We start from the raw sequence: 15,002 nt of genomic DNA, 5'->3' as shown, positions 1-15,002 counted from the left end.
CTGATCTTGAACTCCTGGGCTCAAGCCATCTGCCTGCCTTGGCCTCCCAAAAAGTGCTGGTATTACATGTATGAGCCAGTGTGCCCCGCCTAGTGGTAGAATTTTCTAGCGATGGAATCATACCTTATGTACTCCTTTTCTATCTCTCCTCTTTCACCTTCATAATTATTTTGAAATTCACCCATGTTCTTGGGTGTAATCAATGATTCCTTTTTACTGCTGAGTAGTATTCTAAACTTCATTGAATTGTACCCTTTGCATATGTGTGATTTATTGTATATCAACTATGCCTCAGTAAAACTATACGAAAAAGATAAGGGGATAAGGGGTTCTCTTTTTTTTCTTTTTTTTGAGATGGAGTCTCACTCTGTCGCCAGGCTGGAGTGCAGCAGCATGATCTCTGCTCACTGCAACCTCTGCCTCTGGGGTTCAAGCAATTCTCCTGCCTCAGCCTCCCGAGTAGCTGGGACTACAGGTGCCCACCACCACGCCTGGCTAATTTTTTTGTATTTTTAGTAGAGACGGGGTTTCACCACATTGGCCAGCATGGTCTTGATCTTTTGACCTAGTGATCTGCCTGCCTCGGCCGCCCAAAGCGCTGGGATTACAGGCATGAGCCACCACGCCCGGCCAGGATTTTCTTAAAAACAAATTCAGCATTTGACCAGTTCTCCCCACTTCAACTTTCAGTACTCATGGTCAAGCCAACAGCCATCAACCTGGATGACTCTGTTGCCATCCTCACTGAGCTCCTGGTTCCTCCCCTTCCCCTATATGTGCTGTTATCTTTTTTCTCTTTTTTCTTCTTTCGGTTTTTTTTTTTTTTTTTTTTTTTTTTTTTTTTTTTTTTTTTGAGACAGGGTCTTGCTCTGTTACCCAGGCTTGAGTGCAGTGGCATGATCATAACGCACTGCAGCCTCAACCTCTCAGGCTCAAACAATCCTCCCACCTCAGCTTCCACAGTAGCTGGGACTACAGGTGTGCACCACCAGGCCTCATATATATATATATATATTTTTGGCATATTTTGTAGAGACGGGGTTTCATCATGTTGCCCAGGCAGGCTGGTCTTCAACTCCTGAGCCCAAGCTATCCACCTGCCTCAGCTTCTCACAGTGCTGAGATTACAGGCATGAGCCAACACGGTCAGCTCTACAGGCTGTTTTCAAAGTATCTTCTGTGAAAATGCTAGACGGAAGTCAGAAAGCTACTCCGTGAAGGCAGAGGCATTCGTTGGAGCTGTGAGTGATGTACCTGCAATGTCTAGATTCTAGTTTTAGGAGTCGGCAGTGTCAACCCAATTCTATGTGTCAGACCGATTCAATGACTGAAATAGTGGCAGCTCCACCTACTAGTACAATGGGTCAAGTTTTCACATTTCACATGTGCCTACAGGATGGGGCTTGGCAGGCTTGAGTTGAGATTTATGCTTGTTTCTATTTAGCTTTGGATCGTCGTGAAAGCCAGGTCATTTCAATCATTTTGTGCAAACATCATTGTCTGTAAAAACGGTGTCCACGTTTTGTCTTTGAAATGGTCCCCGCCCTCCGCTCGTTATTGTGTTGAGAATGAAATGAGAGGACACGCTTGGCATCTGAAGATGATTGGATATCACAGCTGTGCGCCATAAGGTTAAATGATTCCATTGTTTGATGAGCCGTCCTGGCGGTGGGTGGATCAGTCACTTCTAAAGAGATAAGGAATGGTTAGAAAGCTCTTGTGCCAAACCAGCTTGAAGCAACCTCACCCACAACGAATCCCTCCACGTTTCTTTTCTTTTCTTTTTTCTTTCTTTTTTTTTTTTTTTCCTTTTTTGAGATGGAGTCTCGCTCTGTCGCCCAGGCTGGAGTGCAGTGGGTCACTGCACTCGGGTCACTGCAAGCTCCGCCCCCCAGGCTCAAGCAATTCTCCTGCCTCAGCCTCCCGAATAGCCGGGATTACAGGCGCCCGCCACCACGCCCGGCTAATTTGTGTATTTTAGTAGAGACAGGGAGGGTTTCACTGTGTTGCCCAGGCTGGTCTTGAACTCCTGAGCTCAGGCAATCCGCCTGCCTCGGCCTCCCAAAGTGAAAGGATTACAGGCGTGAGCCACCGTGCCTGGCAAATCCGTCTACTTTTCTTTTTTCTTTCTTTCTTTTTTTTCCCCCAAACAACCAACAGTGCTTTAACACAGAAAGTAAGGCATAATCCAGGGCTTGGACCGTCTTTCAAGAAAACCCCAAACCCGCTGCCAGGAAGTCACAGCCGCGAAGCCCCATCCCAGGCCCAGTTGCTCCCAGGAAACACGTCACGTGGAGACCCAGCATGACCGCTGACTGATTGCAAGTCCCCAGGAGGGCTTTATTTTTTCTTTTCAACATCCTGTTCTGCAGCTTCCTTGGCTCTTTTTGCCCGTATGCCGAAGAGCCGGGCGTTGGGACAGGCCGTGCGGAGACTAGCGAAGGCTTTGAAATTCTTCTCCTCAGCGATGACTCCAGCTTTCTCCTCATAGACATTCCGGGTGGGCATGACCGGTCCTGTCAGCAGAGCGGCCAGGTTCAGTTCTTCAGCAGAACTGTCTCCCTTCTTGGGGGCCGAGGGCTTCCGGGGGAAGCGGATGTGTCTGGAGCGGGGCTCCTTCAGCCGCTGCACGTTGGCCTGCAGGGACTGCGCCTCCTCGGATCCGCAGAAACGCCGGTGTCCGGGCCACCTTCTTGTGCGTGCGGGCCACCCTGCGCTCCTCCAGGCGGAAGCCGCGGCCGTGCGCACCTTCGTGTGGTACCGAACCCTGGGGCAGCGCACGATGGGCCGGAAGAGCCCCGACGCGGGGCAGGGGCGAGGCGGGCGCCTTGACTTGCCGGGCCTGGCGCCGGCGGATCTTCCGGGCCGGCTGGTTGAACCACGTGGCCACGCGCCGCTGCAGTCCTTGCGGAAGTGGGGCTTCGAGATCACGCCATTCTGGCTGTGCGCCGTGGCTGCCTACGGCCCTGCGGCTGCAGACCAGAGGAGAGCCAGTGAGGGGAAGGTCCCTGGGCGCGCGCAGCCCCCGGGCCTCCGCCCCGAACCCTCCAGCCTGGGCCGGATGCCGCGCCTAGAGCCCGGCCCCGGTCCAACGCTCTCTGCGAAGAAGCGGCCCATCCATGCTCGCGTTGGCGGCAGCGCCGGGCCGATGGCGCTGGAGGGAGCCCGAAGGCCGAGACCGAAATCCCTCTGCTTTTCTAAGAAATCGCCCTACTGTCTTCTCTCTCTTTTTTTTTTTTGCAGATCTGTAACTTGTTTTCACCCCTGATATAAAACGATACTCTTGTTCTCCCCAAAATTTTCCTTTGATACAGTAGGTAAACAAAATAGATTTTTCCCCCACAAATATCAGCAGACACTTCCTGGCACCCCACATTTGTATTGGCACGGGTGTTAACAGTCCCAGTTCAGACGTGCAGCGTTTCAGGTGGATGCACTGTCACAAGGATCTAACTGTGGAGCCATCCTCAGAATCACATTCAGTCATGGGGTTGCCCTTCCAAGCTGGCAGAAAAGGAACCCGGGCCAGGCACCGTGAGCACACCTGGTGACTCACACCTGTAATCCCAGCACTCTGGGAGGCTGAGGCAGGAGGATTGCTCGAGCCCAGGAGTTGGAGACCAGCCTGGGCAATTTAGTGAGTCCACTATCTCTATAAATAATTAAAAAATTAGCCGGGTGTGGTGGTGCACCCCTGTATTCCCAGCTACTTGGGAGGTTGAGGCAGGAGACTTGCTTGAGCCCAGCTTCCCAGCTCCTTTTTCTGGGAGGCCAGAAAGCTAGAAACAACTCCAGCCATGTTGACCTGCCCAGCCTCCAAGACCCCAGGGATCATGCCAGGGGAGCAGCTCTCTTTCCCCTTCTTCCCATGGCCCGGCCACGGCCTCCCTCCCCACCTGATGTCCCATCAGCAAGGTCGGAGTCTGAAAAGCCACCAGGTGGGCCAGGTTGGCTGGTGTGGATTTGGCTCCAGCTTGGGAGGATCAGGCAGTGCTGCACTGTTGTTTCTCTGCCAAAAAGGACACCTTCTAAATTCAACTCTGTCATTTCTAGCACGGGGCTTTTTGGGGTTGCAGCAGGTATCTTGTTTTTGTCGTCACTGAGGGCATCAGATAAATCAACCTCTTGGCTTGGAGCATCAACCAGAGCACACAGGCGGCTGAGGAGCAGCAGTACCAGGCGCCAGTGCATCCAGTACCGGGGCCATGTGCGCCCTTAGCCATGAGGGGCAGTCCCTGGAGTGGTTCATGCAGCCAGGTACAGCAGGGGAGACACCCATCCAGGGTTGGACAGTGGAGCCTACCTCCTTTTTTTTTTTTTTTTTTTTTTGAGACAGAGTCTTGCTCTGTCACCCAGGCTGGAGTACAGCGGTGTGATCTTGGCTCACTGCAACCTCCGCCTCCCAGGTTCAAGTGATTCTCCTGCCTCAGCCTCCTGAGTAGCTGGGGCTACAGGCACCTACCACCACACCTGGCTAGTTTTTGTATTTTTAGTAGAGACGGGGTTTCACCACGTTGGCCAGGATGGTCTCGATCTGTTGACCTTGTGATCTGCCTGCCTCGGCCTCCCAAAGTGCTGGGATTACAGGTGTGAGACACCACGCCCGGCCGAGTGTACTTTCTTTAGACTGGGAATGGAGGTGCATGACTCTGCCATGGAAATGAACTCACTGATCTCCATGAGAGAAAAGGAATTGGAGTGACCAGGCAATCAGAAAACTGACCTGCAGGCCGGGCCCAGTGGCTCATGCCTGTAATCCCAGCACTTTGGGAGGCTTAGGCAGGTGGATCACAAGGTCAGGAGATCAAGACCATCCTGGCTAACACGGTGAAACCCCCCATCTCTACTAAAAATACAAAAAATTAGCCAGGCGTGGTGGTGGGCACCTGTAGTCCCAGCTACTCGGGAGGCTGAGGCAGGAGAATGGCATGAACCTGGGAGGCAGAGGTTGCAGTGAGCCAAGATCGTGCCACTGCACTCCAGCCTGGGTGACAGAGCGAGACTCCATCTCAAAAAAACAAACAAACAAACAAAAAAAGCAGGCCAGTTGCAGTGGCTCATGCCTGTAATCCCAGCACGTTGGGAGGCCGAGCTGGGCGCATCACGAGATCAGGAGATCGAGACCATCCTGGCTAACATGGTGAAACCCCGTCTCTACTAAAAATACAAAAAAATAGCCGGGCGTGGTGGTGGGCGCCTGTAGTCCCAGCTACTTGGGAGGCTGAGACAGGAGGATGGTGTGAACCCGGGAGGCGGAGCTTGCAGTGAGCCGAGATCGCGCCACTGCGCTCCAGCCTGGGTGACCGACCGAGACTCTGTCTCCAAAAAAAAAAAAAAGAAAAAAATGAAAATCGACCTGCCAGACGCAGCCACACGTTAGATCACCTGGGGAGTTTTATAAACTCTTAACACTGGGGCCACATCCTCAGCCAATCACATCATTGCCTTAGGGCTGGACCCTAGGCATTGCTTTAAAAAAAATATTAAAAGCTCCTCAAGTGACTCCAACATGTAGCCAAATTAGAAAATGAAGCTCTAAAGAAACATTGGGTGTCATTAATGGATCATAGAGCACCATGATTGAAATTAAGTGGGCAGGTGGTATTATCAACACATTTTCTATGTCTGGTGAAGAAGGTTGGACCCAATCACCAAAAGGGAGAACCACCACCCACCCCTACCTCCACTTCTTGAATGAAAGGGGAGTCTATGTACATTTTATGGTGGATTCCAGGTCCCTGCCTCAAAGAATGCTACTCCGAAAGGGACCTGGGTGAGGCAGGATAGGCAGTCAAGGAAACGCTCACGTCCTCAGGATGCTGCATGCGTGGTGACTGTACAGTCAACACAGTAAGCCTCAGCGTTCACATTGGAATTGAGTTCATTCAAGCAAGGCCATCTCCTGTAGGGAATTTCTACTGTAGAGAGAATGCACACGTTGCTCTTACCCATCCACAAACCGACACTTTGCTTGGTATGATAGTAAAAAACACACCCCTGGGTGGGGACTTAAGACGCTTAAGACGCTAATGAGACGTGTGAACAGCTACTGCACCTGTGTGCCCAGAGGACCATCCAGAACATGCTTACTAGTAACACCTCTTCCCACCCCCTCAAGGTGTAATCATCTGAGACTCCCATAAAGGGAGTCTTCCTCGAGCGGGTCTTCGCTGTCTCATCGTTGGGAGCAGCCGGCCCTGAATCCTTGCTCCCAGGATGTCCTGTCTATTCTGCACTTAACTTTCAACATATTGTATTTCCCTTGTAATCAATTATTTTATGAGGCATCTCTTTGCTGTGTCTTTCGATTAAATTCCTTTAAATTAAAATAACAAGAACCAAAGTCTTACAAAAGTGGCCTTTAATAAATGAATCCAGCCTATTTGGGAAGGGACCTTTCCAGACCTCTGCAGATTGCAGGACTCTGCCTGTCAGCTCAATCAGCCATCCATAAAATGTCCTCCCAAGACCAGCAGCATCAGCACCACCTAAAATGTACATTCTCAGGTAATCCCAAACAAGTAAAATCTGAGAAATTGTCACCAAGAGGATCCTAGGGAGACGTGAAAACTCAAGGCAATGTGGTGTCCTGGATGCGGAGGAAGGAAGAGGAGGGCATTGTGTAAACACTAAGGAGGCCTCAATAAGGTATGGGCCTTAGATCACTGCAATATATCCAGTCAGTTCATTGCTCCAGTCAGTTCAAAGATGTCATACTAATGAACCATGTTGGCCATGGGGGAAGCTGTGTGAGGCATTAGCGAGCTCTATGGACTCTAGAAAGCTATTCTAAAATGAATTCTATGTTTTAATGCACACTCTCAGGCCCCACCCCAGGTCTGCTCAATCAGAAGCTGTGAATTTGGGGTCCACCCACCTGTGGATTAACAACGCCTTCAGGATATGGTACTATCATTAAGACCAACTAGTCACCAGAGACTCCGAATGCCTCTGTAGTTCAAGAGTCAAATCGGGAATTTAGAGGTTGCCAAATTTAGGCCACAAAATACACCATCTGGGGCAGGGAGATAAATAGGCAGAGCAGAGAGGATTCGGGGGGGCAGTGAAAATATCCCCCAGGATACTCCAGTGGTGGATACTCATGAGGCCTGTGTCCAAACCTACAGGATGTACAACACCCAGAGCGAGCCCTAATGAACACCATGGACTCTGGGTGCTGGCGATGTGTCCAGGCAGGCTCACTGATGGAACAGGTGCACCGCTCAGCTGGTGATGTGGGGCGGGGAGAGGCAGTGCTGTGTAGGGAGGGAGTCTAGGGGAACTCTGTGCTGTCCACTGAATTTCCCTGTGAACCTAAAACAGCTCTGAAAAAGAAAGTCATTAGCCAGGTGTGGTGGCTCACAGCACACCAGCCTGGGCAACAAAAAATCCCATCACTACAAAAAATTATTTCCAAAAATTTGAATATAATAATTATATTAAAGTCTAATAAAAACAATACAGGGTACAGTGGCTCATGCCTGTAATGGCAGCACTTAAGCCAAGGCAGGTGGATCACTTGTACTCAGGAGTTCAAGACCAGCCTGGGCAACATGGCAAAACTCCATCTCTACAAAAAACACAAAAATTAGCCAAGTTGGTGGCGTGCTCCTGTAGTCTCGGCTGCTGGGGAGGCTTAGACGGGAGGATTGCTTGAGCCTGGAAGGTCGCGGCTGCAGTGAGCCGTGATTGTGCCACTGAACCTCAGCCAGGGTGACAGAGGGAGACGCCATCTCAAAAAAAGAAAACAAAGAAAATGAAAACGCTACAGGATACCCAATAAAAGCTGAGTTTCAGATAAATAACGAATAATTTAGAACATTCTGATACTAAAGAAAATTGTTTATCCGAAACTCAAATTTCACCAGGCATTATGTATTTTTTTTTTTTTTTTTTTGAGACGGAGTCTTGCCCTGTCACCCGGGCTGGAGTGCAGTGGTGCAATCTCGGCTCACTGCAAGCTCCGCCTCCCGGGTTCACGCCATTCTCCTGCCTCAGCCTCTCCGAGTAGCTGGGACTACAGGCGCCCGCCACCACGCCCGGCTAATTTTTTTGTATTTTTAGTAGAGACGGGGTTTCACCGTGGTCTCGATCTCCTGACCTCGTGATCCGCCCGCCTCGGCCTCCCAAAGTGCTGGGATTACAAGCGTGAGCCACCGCGCCCGGCCGGCATTATGTATTTTATATGGCCACCCTCCTTGGACAATTTTACTTTACAGCAAATCAGTGGGTAACCCCATGTCAATCAGGAAACTCAGTTTTTCATTATACAATACTGAAAACTAATAAGATGATCGTTTATTGAAAGAACAGCAACACAAACCAAAATCAACCTATAAGACAACAATGGACGTAATGAAACAAAACAAAGCTCAGTGGGGAGGATACATATTTACTCAAACATCCTGGCAATTCATATCTAGGGCACTCCCTCTGTGTGCCAGGCGCCCTTGCACGTGTCAAATGTCATCTGATAACACTGATGAAAAATATCATTCACTTCTTGGTGCAAAAGGCATAGACCGGATTAGGCAATCACGGAGAAGTGGCTTCTGGATGTGTTTTCTGGTGGCGTCTTAACAATTTCAGCCGACTGAAGGCTCTCGGACACTTGGAACATTTGTAGGGTTTCTCTCCGGAGTGGACGCGCTGGTGCTCCTTCAGGCTCCCCCTGTAGGTGAAAACTTTCTTGCAGTCTTTACATTCGAAGGGCTTCTCCCCTGTGTGGCTTCTCTTGTGACACTTCAAGTAGGACTTCTGGGTGAACTGTTTCTGGCAGACGTCACACGTGTAGGGCCTCTCGCCAGTGTGGGTTCGCTGGTGAAACTGGAGGCTAATAAGCTGCATGAAGCGCTTCCCGCAGAGATTACATTGAAAGAGTCTCTCTCCTGTGTGTGATCTCTTGTGGATGACTAACTTGGAATTACATGTGAACCTCTTCTCACACACGTCACATGCAAAGGGTGGCGGTGCCTTGGCTTCTTGGCCATCCGGGTGACTGACTGGGCTCGCAGGGCCTGGGGAATGAATTGAATTCATCCCAGCTTGTCCCGGGGATTCTCTGTTGCCCACAGGTGTGACTTCTCCTTGAGGCTCTTCTTGGGAAATGGAGGAGGCGTCTGGTTTGCTTCTTTTGGGACCTCTCAGATTCAGAGCGTCTCCTCTGCTCCCGCTGTGAGTCGAAGCTTCTCTCTCCACAACGCAGGCAGCAGGTGTGTCAGCATCCACATTTTCCACAGAGGCTATTTCTGGGGGTTCCTTCCCCTCTTTTGCTCTCAGCAGATCTGCTGGAAGAAGGGATTCCACACACAGTTAATAAAGCGCATTTTCAATACACCAAACTCATTGCAGCCAGACACTGATGTTGGCTGACAACTTCCCCTCAACCTCAAGCCTAAGACATTGGACTGTAGGTCTCTGGAAAGTGGAGGATGGGGAGGCTTTGGCAGCTGATCGCCAGCCCCAGGGGATGATAATGCTGGGCCCCCAGCCCCGCACCCCAGAAGAGAGGGACTAACCCCTGTGGATCCAAGTCTGCACACTCACTGGGACTGTTTGGAAGCTGAGGCTCTGGGGATGTCAGTCCTGGGTTCTCTTCCCTGTTTTCCTTCAGATCCTTCTCCAAGGTCTGCTTGGGTCTCGGAGACTTTGGGTCACCTTTCGTGTCAATACTCTTGTGTAGCAGAAAGTCCTCTCCCTGAAGATGAAAAACCAAGAGCAATGACTGCCGTGTCTAAACTGGTGGAAGCACGGACATGTCTGTCCCCTCCTGACTGGATATACCAGACTTCCCATGGACCACCCCATCACCCCAAGTAAACATCACCACCTCATTTCTGCATCTGTCCCTAATCTGCACCCTCCATATTCTAAATCAGCTCTTGTGCCTGGCGGTTTTCACTCTTTGGTTCTCTGAGCATATTTCTCCCCACCGTGCCAACGTCTCCCTGCCCCTGGCGCTGGAAGGAGCATGGCTCTAGGTGGAGGTCCCTCAGCTGTGGCACCACTGGCATTGGGGCTGCATCACCCTCCTGGAGGGGGGCTCCTGTGCAGAGCAGAGACCCCGCCTCCACCCTCTAGATGCTATTAAGACCCCACCACCCCCCACAATGACACATAAAAATATCTCCAGACATGGCCATGTGTCCGGAAAGGCAGAATCACCTCAGTTGAGAAACACTCCTCAAATTAAGAAATTGACAATCTGTAGAAAGTGAGTTCCTTGCTGAATTATTACATTAAATGTCTTTGAGGAAACTGGATGGGGAAGGGACCTTCTTCGATTCATTCATCTGTGCCAACTGCCTCCCTGACTTCACTGAGACCATTTCTTACCCCCCACCCTAAATGCTAAAAGCTCTCATGGGGGAGGGAAAAGTAGATGAGGCTTCCCTCTCTGTGATGGCTCAGGAATGAATTTTTGGGGATGCATCATGTCCATGGGGAATGGCTCTAATCTTGTCCTGTGCCAGATCTCTATCAGTCCAGTGGCCACACGATTTCCTCCCGTTCCTTCTCCCACCTCTGCCCAGACACCAAGGCCTCACACACTCACCTGCCTCCTGGACAGTGCAGGGACCCTGGGCAGGGTCTGCAGCTCTCGGCGGGCCTGGCCTTCGCCCGGAAGCATGTGGTTCACAGAGGAGACCCGCTGGCTGGACACGTCTCTCTGATCATCTCTGACACTGGCGGGGGCTTCAGCCATCTCGACATCTGAGTCCTGCACAATGTATTCCTTTCCGTGGAAGGTGACCACAGACTGTAGAGAGAAAAAAGACAATCAGACTCACTATGAGAACCTGAAAGTAGCTCTCACATTCCCTGGGTCCTGCCATAATGCTCACACTTTACTGTAATTACTGTTCAAATCTGCCTTCCTGATACAGAGTCAGCTCTGTGGACACAGCAATCCTGTCTGAATTTTTTCCTCTCTAGACTCCAGCACCTGCCTGAGTCTGGAATATTCTAGTTAAGTACATAAATATGGGTCCTTTAGATGAAAGGGTCTCTCAACCAAAGGGAAGACAAGGAGAAATATTCTGGGTGACTCCAACTCAATTGGCCGATGGCAGCTCACCTTGTGTTGGAACTTAGGGGCTCATTTGGGGACCTGGAGGCAGATCCCTGCATCTCTGATACCAACCACTTTCCCTGCCTCAGGATGGGACTTCTGGGCCCCCCTTCAGTTCACTCTAATGCCTCCTTCCCTACGTTCCATCAGGCCTAATATTTTACCAATGTCTTTCTTTCATGTTGACCTCACACAGTGTGTGAGTCCCTGTACCCCCTCTACCTGTCCATCTCCTAGCTCAGGTATTTGCAATATTAGCTGTGCTGATATTTGAGACTGGAGAATTCTTTGGCCCCCATCCCAGCTCCTCTTCCCTGCACCAATCACGAGGGTCCCACTCACCCATTTCTTGGGTCTTCTGTTATTTCGTAGCAAGTCCTCCAGGTCTTTGCAGCTCTGCACACCGTTCATCATGACTAAGACCTGGAGCTCCTGGGGCATGGAGATCATGAACTGCTCCATCACCAGCATGTCCAGGATCTGCTCTTTGGTGTGGAGGTCGGGCCTCAGCCACAGATGGCACAGCTCAGTGAGTTTCCTCAGAGCCTGGACGGGGTCCGACTCCTTCGGGCAGCTGAACATCCTGAAGTTCACGTGAGAAATCTCAGGGTCCACGTCGTGATTTCCAAGTTGAGTTTCTGAGGATGCCATTGACCGTGGCAGCTCTGACCCAGGGCGGTTGCAGGGTCCTCCTAGACGCCACGAGGATGTGCAATTTGCAGCCATATCTAGTGGAGAATTTTTTAATCAGTCTCTGAGAAAACTCTTCCAGTAGCTGGTATCTAATTGATACCTATCTACACAGGCTTCCTTTTGTTTTTCTCAGTAATAGATTCACTGTTCGTTCAGAAGTCTGGGGGGGGAAAAGTATGAGCCTGATTAGTTTAAGTTACTACTCCATCCGTCCCTCTCTTCAAAATCCCTCATCCTGGATGCCACTTCTTCAGTGGCATGGAATTCAGCACAGTGGAAATCTTCCAGTGTCTATACCTGACTACATACTCTGGTTTAAAATCTTAATGCCCCCTGGATTCTGGTCTCTAGGACATCACTGTGCAGAGGCTGAATCAGTTTTCCTGTCAATTGGAACAATATTGTTCTTGACTATAAATTCAATAAGGTAGTTAGATGAAGCTCCTAAAATCTGATGCAACAATAACGTAAGCCCTTTATGTTTTCCCATCAGGACAAGATCCAAGGCAAAGCCCTTAGTCATAATTATGCAAAAAGATAGAGAAAAAGAGTTAGAATGTAATATTTTCCCCCAACACATATTCTTGTTAACTCCAGAACATTTACTTGCTCCAGGAAAGGGACAGCATTAAAGAATCCTATGAGGATTAAGCACCTACACAGATATTTTGTTATTTTGGTAAAATGTACATTCATAAATTTAATCATTTTTACTCTCTTCAAGTGCACAATTTTATGGGACTAAGACATGCACCGTGTTGTGCAACCATCACCACTGTCTAGTTCCAGAATCATCTCATCACCCCAAAAGGAACCCCATCTCCATCAGTAATCCCCCCCGCCCACCCACCCCAGCCCCTGGCAATCACTCATCTACCTTCTGTCTCTAAGGGTTTCTGTATTCCTAATCTCATCTCAGAACATGGATTTAAACTCTAGTGCTCTTTGATATTTTAAAGAAGTGGGTTCATACAATAATAAGATTTAAAAAAATTAATTGCTAAACCTAGCTTCATTAGGCAGGAGCCACTGAGTGATACTCTCCAGGCATCAATTATTGTCCAAGTTCAACAGCTATGAGAATGTAGCCCTGCTTTCCTAGCCACAAATGGGGGAAGCAACCTGAAGGTCTGCAGAGGGGAGAAAAAACTGGCAGGAGGGTGTGGGGAAAGGTCACTGGTAGCCTGGAGGGCGAGTACCCCACACTTCCTGGAAGGAATCTGAGCAAGTGCAGAACACAGAGACAGCCAGGGAGACAATCGGCAGAGGCAGGAGACAACGCAGAGGAGGAGGCAATATTTACACACCACACATCTCACGGGGCTCCTGTGCTAAACATAAGCAACTCAAACTACTCCAGAGCGAGAAAACACATAACCCACTAGAAGGCGGCAAGGCGCCTGCGTGGACATCTCAGATGAAGACATGTGAATGGCCAGCAGGTCTAGGAAAAGGTGCTCGTCATCACTCATCTTCAGGGACATGCAAATCCAAACCACAAGGCACCCCTCCCGCCTGCTAGAGTGGCTGTTCCCAAAAAGACACACGGAACGAGTGTTGGTGAGGATTCGGGGGAAAGGGATCCTCTGCGCCCTGTGCTGGGGTGTAAATTAGAGCAGCCGATATGGGAGACAGTATAGAAGCTCCTCAGAAAATTAAAAGTCCAACAACTGCATGATCCGGCAATCCCGCTCCGGGGCATGTACACAGAGGAAAGGAAATCAGGACGTGGACTCCAAAACAGTGAAACTCTGGAGTGACGGACGGCGGGAAGGTGGAAAAACTACCTATTGGGTACTCTCCTCACATCCTGGGTGACAGGTTGAGTCATACCCCAAACCTCAGCATCACTCAGTACACTCATGTAACAAATCTGCACAGGTACCCACCGAATCTAAAATACAAGTTAAAATCATTTAAAAAATTGAAAAAGTAGATGACATGAATAATAATTTTAAAAACCTAGTGGACTCATAGTAGCAGTAAGTAGAATGGTGGTTACCAGGGCTGGGGTGGGGGTTGGGGAGATATAGGTCAAAGAGTACAAATTTCAGTTGGAGAAATCAATTAAAGACAGCAATTGTCCAACATGGTGACTTCAGTTCATAACAGTGTATTGTAGACTTGGAAATTGCTTAAAAAAAAAAAGTAGATTTCAAGTATTCTCAAAACCAAAAATGTTTAGTACATGAGGTAGGGCATATGAATATTAGCTCAATTTAGCCATTTTACAATGTTTGTAATACTACAAAGCATATTATGCTATATGCCATAAATATATACAATTTTTAGTTTTCAATTAGAAGCAAATTAATTTTTACTGAAAAAGCATACAGATATGATAGAGAAAAGGGAGCCTGAAATTCTGGAATTAAAAGTGGTTTTGCCACAGGGTGCCTGCTGCTGCGCAGGAGGCTGAGGCGGAGGTGGGAGGATCACTTGAGCCCACGTGTTTGATAACAGCCTGGGCAACATAGTGAGATCCTGTCTCTAAAAAGAAAGTGGTTTCATGTTCCTAGAATCACTTTGTATTTGATCTCAGTTCATTCCCCGTTAAAGTAAGAAACAAGACACAGGAAAAAATAAAGGCAGGTACAAGAGTTAGTATCCAGTTCTGGGAGTATATACCACACGGGTCACCCAGGTAGGGACACTTAGCTCAGATTCTCATTGGCCTAGTAGGTTGATGCTCATTCATCAATGGCTTGATTTCACCCTGTGCAAAGGGAAAATCCTGTAATGCTTTTTAAAAAGGGTGTGTGGTAGGCAAAGTGGCTCAGGCCTGTAATTCTAACAGTTTGGAAGAGCGAGATGGGAGCGCGCTAGAACCCAGGAGTTCAGGACCAGCCTGGGCAATGTACCGAGACCCCATCTCTGCAAAAAAAAATTAAAAATTTATCCAGTCGTTGTGGCATATGCCTGTAGTCCCAGCTACTCGGGAGGCGGAGGCGGGCGGATCGCTTGAGCCCAGGAATTCCAGGCTAGCCTGGAATTCTAGCGAGATCCTGTTTCTAAAATAAAATAAAATAAAATACAACCTAACCATGATGAGAAAGTTAGTATTACTCCCAGTTTACAGAAGCGTTCCATAACGAGTCAGAGTTAATCATGGGGTGCAAAGGAGACCCGCTGCCTTCACAAAGTCTCCGAGCAAATAAATGCATGAGAAAATAAACCCAAACTTTCTGAAACCAACCCACCCGCACGCCAGCTCCTAAACTCGACAGACATCCCCGCT

The 15,002-nt window shown here is 49.2% G+C and overlaps 1 protein-coding gene and 1 pseudogene across 2 annotated transcripts; both read right to left on the bottom strand.

Moving 5' to 3' along the window:
• Positions 1-2,322: 2,322 nt before the first annotated feature.
• On the bottom strand, positions 2,323-4,207 carry LOC100593721 (annotated as a pseudogene).
• Positions 4,208-8,268: 4,061 nt separating this feature from the next.
• Positions 8,269-11,926, bottom strand: LOC100602027 (zinc finger and SCAN domain-containing protein 5A). Of its 2 annotated transcripts, none has more exons than XM_030819540.1 (4): positions 11,414-11,926; positions 10,556-10,759; positions 9,547-9,697; positions 8,269-9,287 (listed from the first exon to the last, which is right to left on the bottom strand). In XM_030819540.1, exons 1-4 carry the CDS (start codon positions 11,795-11,797, stop codon positions 8,536-8,538), a joined length of 1,491 nt encoding a protein of 496 aa, XP_030675400.1. In that variant the 5' UTR covers positions 11,798-11,926; the 3' UTR covers positions 8,269-8,535. The 2 variants fall into 2 exon arrangements, with proteins under 2 accessions (XP_030675400.1, XP_030675401.1); XM_030819541.1 differs by having other exon boundaries at positions 8,373-9,284.
• Positions 11,927-15,002: the final 3,076 nt, after the last annotated feature.

This window comes from Nomascus leucogenys, chromosome 10, assembly GCF_006542625.1.
Source record: "Nomascus leucogenys isolate Asia chromosome 10, Asia_NLE_v1, whole genome shotgun sequence".
NCBI lineage: Eukaryota > Metazoa > Chordata > Mammalia > Primates > Hylobatidae > Nomascus > Nomascus leucogenys.
Note: the sequence above shows the minus strand (reverse complement) of the source record. Positions and strands in the feature narration are given on the sequence as shown.

Bases quoted from the DNA above. Each gene is read 5' to 3' on its own strand.
- LOC100602027 (XM_030819540.1), bottom strand. From the start codon at position 11,797: ATGGCTGCAAATTGCACATCCTCGTGGCGTCTAGGAGGACCCTGCAAC. The intron at 9,698-10,555 runs GTGAGTGTGTGA...TTTCATCTTCAG, and splicing joins CTGCACTGTCCAGGAGGCAG to GGAGAGGACTTTCTGCTACA. The intron at 9,288-9,546 runs GTGAGTGTGCAG...CCCTTCTTCCAG, and splicing joins TCAGCTTCCAAACAGTCCCA to CAGATCTGCTGAGAGCAAAA.